The 9,644-nt window shown below is 41.9% G+C and overlaps 1 protein-coding gene across 1 annotated transcript in view; it reads right to left on the bottom strand.

Moving 5' to 3' along the window:
- Positions 1 to 253: 253 nt before the first annotated feature.
- Positions 254 to 9,644, bottom strand: part of LOC107671637 (potassium inwardly rectifying channel subfamily J member 6) — a 36,789-nt gene continuing 27,398 nt past the window's right edge. The window contains exon 3 of the mRNA XM_016464549.1: positions 254 to 851. Coding sequence (XP_016320035.1) covers positions 523 to 851 — 329 coding nt within the window. The 3' untranslated portion in view covers positions 254 to 522. The remainder of the gene's footprint in view (positions 852 to 9,644) is intronic.

Raw genomic sequence — 9,644 nt, 5'->3', positions numbered from 1 at the left:
CACACACACACACACACACACACACATCAGCCCCACAATCCCATGCAACACGAGCGCACCGCCGTCCTCCTTCAGCGTCTGCTAGTATGGCCTACAGTACTGAAACTATGTACATCAGAGTCAGTCGACTACAGGACCGTCTGTACATGCGTGGATAAATATGTCTGTCGCTATTCCAGAAGTATCAAACAACCTCAAACCCAACAGCTATATACAAAAAATACAAATGCAAATGCCCTAGAATAGATCTATATATATATATATATATATATTCATATACATATATAGGTTTCAATCTTTGAATTACAAATCTGAAAATATCATTTCTTATCTTTAAGAAAAAAACTGGTTTCGGGAACCGTGCAGTCACCCGCGCACATCCTTCGGGGCGAGAAACAGAGAAAAAGCGTGTGAGATGGGGTCCGTGTCCCGCCTCGGGGCGCTTTCCTGAGCTGACCTCTGACCTCTGACCTCAGCCAAACGTCCGGCGGTGCAGAGGCGAGGAGAGATGCGCGTGTGCTCCTACACTTTGGACTCGCTCTCTGTGTTGGCGACGTCTCCGTTCTGCTCCGCCAGCTCCTCGGCCGCTGCGCTCCTCTTCTCCTGAGAGTCCGGCAGCCCCTGTGTGCTCAGTCTGCTGGACACTGACCAGGTGAGAGGCAGACGGGAGCGCGCCGTCACCTCCGCCAGCTCTCGCGCGCTGCAGCTGGGAGTGTTGGTCTCGTAGATGTCGTGGAAGCTGTTGTAGTCGACCTCGTAGAAACCGTCCTCCAGCGTCAGGACGGGTGTGAAGCGGTAGCCCCACTTGATCTCGCTGGCCACATACGAGCTGCGCGCCTGACACGTCATTCCTGAGGAACACACACAACCACAACTGAGGTGAGGAAACCATGGTAGTATCTATCAGCTGCAGTTCTGACGTCTCCGTCTCAATATACTGAACAACACCACATACAGTACATTCACATCACATGTTACTCAGCGCTAGAGTTACACTCACGGACACTGCACTTATTCACGATCACAAAACTACATTATTTGCATGTGCTTTAAAGTCTTGCCGGTTAAACATTTCATTCACATTGCTGTTCTGCCAGCGTCTGATTACTGGACTGAGTTATCATTCACATCTGATTGTGCTAATGCTGTCAAAAACACACGAGGTTTACATATAAACACAGCTGGTTATGTCTAAAGTGAAAGTAAACCATTGAGAGAGAAACGGATGCGCGTCTGTGTATTAGACGCGTGCAGCTCTTAAAGTGACAGCAGTCTAATAGCACTAAACATGCTGCCGCTTGTCATTAAAGGGACAGCTCACCCTAAAATTAACATTCTGTTATTATTTACTTGCTCTCATGTTGTCCCAAACCTGTATTATTTCTTTCTTGTGCTGAACACAAAAGAAGATATTTTAAAGAATGTGGGGAACCAAACAGTAACTGGGCTCCACTGACTTTGATAGAAAGGAATAAAACACTATGGAAGTGACTGGAGACCAGCAGCTGTTTGTACCCACATTCTTTAAAATAACTCTTATATTCAACAGAAGAAAGAAACTCATTCAGGTTTAAAACTGCTTGAGAGCGAGTCAATGATGACAGAAGGTTCACTTTTGGGTGAACTATTCCTTTAATGTTAATAACCAACAAAACACATGAATCAATGTATAATTTATACAGTGAAGTGTATATAGTTTTATTTTTATATTTGTTCATTCAGTTTCTTGAGTGCTGCTGCTAAATACACCACACACACACACACACACACACACACACACACACACACACACACACATCAGCCCCACAATCCCATGCAACACGAGCGCACCGCCGTCCTCCTTCAGCGTCTGCTAGTATGGCCTACAGTACTGAAACTATAGAGTCAGTCGACAGTCGACTACAGGACCGTCTGTACATGCGTGGATAAATATGTCTGTCGCTATTCCAGAATATACGACTCACGACTCCGTGCTGTATCAAACAACATACAAATGCATATGCCCTAGAATAGATCTATATATATATATATATATATATTCATATACATATATAGGTTTCAATCTTTGAATTACAAATCTGAAAATATCATTTCTTATCTTTAAGAAAAAAAACTGGTTTCGGGAACCATGCAGTCGCCCGCGCACATCCTTCGGCGCGAGAAAAAGCGCGTGAGATGGGGTCTGTTTCCCGCCTCGGGGCGCTTTCCTGAGCTGACCTCTGACCTCTGACCTCAGCCAAACGTCCGGCGGTGCAGAGGCGAGGAGAGATGCGCGTGTGCTCCTACACTTTGGACTCGCTCTCTGTGTTGGCGACGTCTCCGTTCTGCTCCGCCAGCTCCTCGGCCGCTGCGCTCCTCTTCTCCTGAGAGTCCGGCAGCCCCTGTGTGCTCAGTCTGCTGGACACTGACCAGGTGAGAGGCAGACGGGAGCGCGCCGTCACCTCCGCCAGCTCTCGCGCGCTGCAGCTGGGAGTGTTGGTCTCGTAGATGTCGTGGAAGCTGTTGTAGTCGACCTCGTATTGTCTTGTTTTCTAGTATAAATATCTAAACATTCTTGAATCAAGATGCATTTACTGTACAAGTGAAATGATTTAAGATATGGGGTAATAAAAAAAATAAAAAAATAATCTTAATTCAAAGGCTAAACAAGATTATTTTTCTTGCCCCATTGGCAGATATTTAGCTTGTTTTAAGGAAAAACTAATTACTAATAACTAATAACTAATACTTAATATCTTAAATCATTTTACTTGTCAACTAAATTCATCTTGATTCATTAGATATTTGATATTTATACTAGAAAACAAGACAGAAATACTAGGTAAAAGAATACTTTTTTTGCAGTGTAATCAATTATAAATGCACGGTTTCTGCAGGTTTGATGAAGGTAAATTTAAAACATTTTAAGACCTTTTTAAGACCAAGTAAAGAACATTTTAGGAATAAACTAAACCTAACCCGACGCTTCAAGTTTGAAAAACAACTTCCTACAGATCTCCATTACATTTGAATTCATTTTACAAATAATCAATAAAAAAGTGCAAATGTATATTTTATTGTATAAATTATCTTGTTTAGCCACTTGATCTCGCTGACCACATACGAGCTGCGCGCCTGACACGTCATTCCTGAGGAACACACACAACCACAACTGAGGTCAGGAAGCCACAACACCATTCAGAGCACAAATGCAGGGCTGGGTGATTTTTCTGATTTTAGCCATTAATTATCCATTAATTAGAATTCAATGTTTTGCCACGATTTTATTTTTTAGAAATCGAGGAATCGCGGTTTTGAATAGAAATATTAGCAAACGTTAGAATTAGACACTCTGACAGTATGCCGGTGATAACAGTAAAGAGAAAAGAGCGATTAAGCGCTGATATCACACAGAATGAGCTTTTGTGTTGATAAATATGTGACGCGGCAGCGGAAGAGGAAACACATGCAAGAAGATGAGAGTGAACTTCTCTTAACTTGAGCACAGTGTTGTTAGAGAGCCGTTTCATGCAAGAGACGAGCGCAAGAGTCAAACACGTCCATGTTTACATAGAAAAACAATGGAAAAGCAGCGCAATCGAATAAAAAAACCTAGTTTAACATTTACATCATGTTGACAACTTCATGTGTGCTGCACTCTGAATAGAATTTTCTTTAACTAGAGGGTTTATACAGAAAAAGTGAATCATGTTGTAGTTACATTTTCAAGTTGACTAGTTAAAAATCGTAAAAATCGAGAATCGGTCAAAGTTATGAAAAAAATCAAGATTTACATTTTTTGCCATATCGCCCAGCCCTAATTTATTGTATTTAATCACAATTTCTGCTTCTCTCATTTCAAGATTCAAGATTTTATTTGTCACATACTCAGTTATATATATATATATATATATATATATATATATGTAAACAATTATTATAAACAACATTATTTTAATCTACATTCTAATATCTAAAACAATACTGAAAAAATAAAATAAAATAAAGAAATGTTTACTACCACACAGGCATATTCCTAGTTCTCTTTGTCCCTTGTTAAGCATTCTCTTTGGAAATCTGCTAAAGAAGTAAAAGTGTGTTACGAATGCTGTCTCATATCAACTTAAAGGGTAAACAGGGTCAGAAGAAAACATTTTTGAACAGCACTTGTGGGGAAGAGTTCTCAGTGAGTATTTTAAGTGTATCAAAATAAACTACAAAATACAGCAGCCACACCAAGTATCAAAATAAACTACTGTATTTTTGTATTTTAAAAATACAAAAAAATACTTTTACAAGGGAGCATGAAATTTCTTGGCAAACCGTCCATCAGTTGCCTGTTTGATCAATCCTTCAGCTTTACACTGACTCTGACGAAGTAAACCATGTTTGATAGCAACAGCTTTACTCAATAAATCTGACATATGCAACCAATATTCACATATCCCTGTGATCTCCCACATGAAGATTAGTTTTAAAGTAACCAACAGTTTAATGTTAACAGTTTGCGAATGACTCATAATTGTATCCTAATTGAGTTTCTTGGTGTTTGGTAACGAAGGGCCTACTTTGCATCAGCAACACTGATTTAATGACAAACAAGTCCTTCATTAGAAGACAACTGCGGCACCTGTATTCATAGCAACTCTAGTTTCTAACTAATAAATCATTTGATTGTTAATCATAATTATAATAATATATTACGTGTCAGGCAGTCATTCATGCAATGGTGTGCAAAATCATGATCCTAATAAACAGCTACTTCAATTAGGGTACAATATTCAGCAATCAAATATTTATTTATCAATCATTGGACACCTATTTGGAAGTTGAAAACAAACATTTTAGCATTCAACAATTATTAAATGCTCAATATGTTTTGATTTTAACTGTAGCCAGAACAGAACTTGTGAAGGAGTATTAACTCAACTCCAAACACTGAATCTAACAGAAGTATCGAGGACACAAACACATTAATAGTGCAGTAACACGTCTGGGCAAACTACTGAGTGAGCACCAATCAGAGGCCGCGTTTTTATGACGTGAGTGTGTGCGTTTGACTGTGGCTTTAATCGACACACATCGAGTGAAAGCTTCATTCGTGACGAGCGTTTGCTTTCTGTGAATGTTTCAGTCGCTTGAATGTGATGACGGTGAGCTGGGGTGAAACTCGTGCTCTCTTTCTGTCTTGTTTACAACGGCTTCCTGATGATCTCAGCATACCGCGGTGAAATGACTCAGATAATGAGTGAAGAACACGTGTGAGTGAGTGTGTGTGTGTGTGTGTGTGTGTGTGTGTGTGTGTGTGTGAGAAAGAGAGAGAGCAGGTTAGAACAACAAACGTTCAGCATATTTGATCGTGATAGACGTGATAGTCAGTTCTGTTGAGTGTTGATCAATGAAACACTGATATTTACCCAAAACATTTTCCAAATAATCACCCCATGGATATGAAACTCATCAGCATGTGCTTTCATTTCCAGAGAAAGCATGAAGTGATACTATGTGCTGTATGTCAAGATTCTGTCAAATGAATAAAGATAAATGTAGAAAACAAGATGTGATGGAGAAGCTTAAGACAGAACAACAGTAAACCTCCATCCTCACAGCCTCTTTACACTCCTGTTCCATTAGATGCAGAACAAATGTGACACGAACACTGAGCGAGTCCAGGGTTCAAAGGTCACTGTCTCCAGTCACAATCCAAACAGTGCGTCACATCTGTGAGCACATCTCGTGTGCCGTTCTCTCTGCGCTCAGAGCTCAGAAACAAACGCACAAACACACACACACACAGCCGCTTATGTAACTGAGCGTGTCTCAGAGTCGCTCTGTCGTGTGGAATCATGGCGGGAGTTGCATCACGCTTCATCAGCCTCCACTGTATTACCTGAACACACAGAGTCTGTCAGCGAGAGCACCGCGTGTTTGTTTGATATACAGTTTGTTAGAGAACTTTCATTCATCTGGTGTGAGATAACACTTTAAGCCAAATCCCTGCGTCCTGCGCTGCTGTGACAGGAGAGCGTTCACTGCACCGTTATCAGCAGACAGCAGCCCAAGCTCAAGAACACACTCACACACTCACACACACACACACACACACACACACACACACACACGCTCACTGTGGCTCAAGACACGACACAGAGCTGCTGCAGAACCGACACGACGAGCAGAACAACATTAAAGCTGAACAGCACAAAGAACGCGTCCCTGTCGACATGTGTCTTGTGATGAGACGTGTCCTCATGCGTGTTCTCATCGCCATGGCAACAGGTCAGCTGTGAACACGTCACCAGCTGTTCCCGTTCCCCAGTCATGCCCTGAGCACCCTCGACCTCACCGCTGCCTGAAACACAATCAATCCTGAAGAACACTTCTCTCTCCAGGAAACGCGTCTGAGAGTTAATGCGGCGTGTGCCGTTTGCCGATGGAAACTAGACACGAGGATGGCTTAAACTCCTCACTCTGTTTGTCATGATCTGCACACGTGGCCCTGCGCTACTGAACAAGAGACAGAAGACTGAGAATCCTGCCGCAATGATGACAGATCAATCGCGTGCATCATAACAACACTAGTAATCATAATAACAGTAATACTCTGGCGGCACAGTTTAGATAAGGTTGTCATATAATGTCAGTGTGTTGTCCTAATGCTGCGCCGTCGCCATGGCAACCGCATTCACAAACCCTCAAAATAGCATCACAGTTGCAGAGAAAGCAAACGCGCTGCTTTTTTTTTTTTTGCCTAATTGTAAATTTACAATAAAATTTACAAAGTCGCGCTCGTTTCTGAGTGCGACTTTCCTGTTTATCTCAGGCTATTTTAACGCTGAACTGCAGCTCATAGAAAATGAGAAGCTATACCACTGAAATCAGTCTCAAAGGCCATTAAAAATAGTGGAAAATCTCAAAGAAATTTGCAACCGCAGACGTTTCCATCTATTCCACAAACCCGATAATAACTGAACTGACACAGATGATCATGTCGAGGAGTATCGTGTGTTTCCTTCTCGAGCAGTCTCTCGCTGGTCTTCAGTGTGAACAGATGGATCTCACATCATGCACTCACTGTCGGGAAGAGCTCAAATGTGCAGAAGATGCTGGAAAAGATGTGAACAACCATCAGAAGAGGGAAACTTCTCAACAGGATCATCTGTGGAATAGATGGAGAGATCTATTGCAGTGTTTATTATAGTTTTTTTCAACTACTCACACACATTTTCAAAACTTTGCCTCTTTTTTTTTTACAAAACTTCACACACAAATCCAAGAATTGCACACAAAATGCAAAAGATCTCTTGCAAAACGAAGCACTGCATTCAAAATATCACAAACACATCTCAAAAGTCATGGGGAAGTCGTGGCCTAATGGTTAGAGAGCCGGACTCATAACACAAAGGTTGTGGGTTCGAGTCTCGTACCGGCAGGGATTGTAGGTGGGGGGAGTGAATGTACAGCGCTCTCTTCCACCTTCAATACCACGACTGAGGTGCCCTTGAGCAAGGCACCGAACCCCCAACTGCTCCCCGGGCGCCGCAGCATAAATGGCTGCCCACTGCTCCGGGTGTGTGTTCACGGTGTGTGTGTTCACTGCTGTGTGTGTGCACTTTGGATGGGATAAATGCAGAGCACTAATTCCTAGTATGGGTCACCACACACTCGCCGAATCACACACTCATCTGAAGCGACTGCAGCGCTTCACTGCAGATCTCCAGATCCATCCACCCTCACACAGGAGCTGCTGGTCCTTCAGGGGAACTACACTTCACTCACTTAGACATTAGACCAAAAGCAAGCATTTGTAAACAGCTTTGCCGTAATATTAATTCCTGTTAGATTTGTGTGTGTTGCATAGAGAACTGTGTGTTGTGTTTTGCAAAAAGTGTTTTATGAAATTGAAACCTGAGTCAAAGGCTGAGAATTGTAGATGTGGTGTGAGCTTCTGCTGTTTGAGTGTCAGCTTTCAGAAACTGTGTGACAAGTGAAGATTGTGTGTGTACGCAGCTGAAAAACAACTGTAAATGATACATCCGTGTGCATTATTTTGTTTAAATGCATGAGTTCTCATGATCCTGTCACTCATATGACATCACAGCTATGAGCTAATCAATTCCTGATCGACAAAATTATACATTTTTCTCGTTTGAGAAGCCGTTTCGCAAACTTCGACGAAGGTGATGCTTCATGAAAGCGACTGTGCTTAAACTGCTCTAGTAAACTCTTTTCTGCTGCAAACACACCAGGTCAGTTCAAGCATCACTGCACTGAAAATAATCAAATCAGAGCCATCGGTGTGGCTCTGCATCAGTTCTGATGTGTGTCGCTGCTCATCTTCAAATGAAACTAAAAAGTAATGAAACAAAAGTAAAGAAAGTGAGACGCTCGATGGTCTTCTAAAGGTGTTACGTCACTCCGGCCGAATCACACACTCATCTGAAGCGACTGCAGCGCTTCACTGCAGATCTCCAGATCCATCCACCCTCACACAGGAGCTGCTGGTCCTTCAGGGGAACTACACGGATCATGAAAGTGGGAAAAGATCATCACGTGAGAAGCTCAAAGTCTTTAATGATCCTCGGACACACGAGGTCAGGTCACGCTCATCTATCGTGTTTCCAGTACTGGACTCCAGTGGGATTTCTGGGATATTTTCCAGCACACAGAGCCTTTATAAGCCACTGTGTATTGATCTGGCACTATATTTATATCGTGAGTCCTGATGTGAGCTCGCTCCTGTTTCAGAGTCTTTCTCTGAGGATGCTGTTAGAGCGATCGTTCACCTGAAAACTGAAAATCTTAGCATTTACTGAAACATGATTTTTAAAACATTTCGTTTTTCTCCCTAATAACGAAATGTGGAAAATGCCAGCGAAGGAACACATACAAACAAGAGAAGTCGCAGCAGTGAAGGAGAGTGCTGGACTTTCGGTTTGCCCCGCCACTTACTTGAAGATGTTCAGGCTAGAGCCTTGCACAGGCCTCAAATATATGACCATATTGTCCTATCCTAACAAACCATACATCAATGGAAAGCTTATTTATTCAGTTATGGTCCACATCTGAACTCTGAAAATGGTCTGGAAAGACATGAGTAAATGAGTAGATGAGTAAATCATGACAGGATGTTCATGCATTAATGTAAACGGTCCCTTTAAGATCATGTGATCTGTGACACACTCATTCAGTTTGTTTTTCTAGCTTTATGACCATCATGTCTGTTTTATCGTCTAGTTGGACAGTGACGACCAGAGATAGGAGGGTTACTATAAACACACTGGTTGAACTGACTAATTACTCACTAAAATACAAGTCGTAACCTAATTCAAATACCACAATATGAAATTAACACTGATTCGATTAGCCACGTATGCAAATATGGACAAAATTAACTAGATGACTTTAACCTGCATGTCAGCAAACCGAAGTAATACTCTCCTCATTCCTTGTGTTAGATCAGTGGTTCTCAACCCGCGGCCCGTCACGAATTCAAATGCGGCCCACCACGCTGAACACAATTTAAAGGGGTCATATGATGCGATTTCAATTGTTTCTTTCTCTTTGGAGTATTACAAGCTCTTGGTGCATAAAGAAGATCTGTAAAGTTGCAAAGACTAAAGTCTCAAATCCAAAGAGATATTCTTTATAAAAGTTAAGAGTCA

This window comes from Sinocyclocheilus anshuiensis, unplaced genomic scaffold, assembly GCF_001515605.1.
Source record: "Sinocyclocheilus anshuiensis isolate Anshui unplaced genomic scaffold, SAMN03320099.WGS_v1.1 scaffold1386, whole genome shotgun sequence".
Lineage (NCBI taxonomy): Eukaryota > Metazoa > Chordata > Actinopteri > Cypriniformes > Cyprinidae > Sinocyclocheilus > Sinocyclocheilus anshuiensis.
Note: the sequence above shows the minus strand (reverse complement) of the source record. Positions and strands in the feature narration are given on the sequence as shown.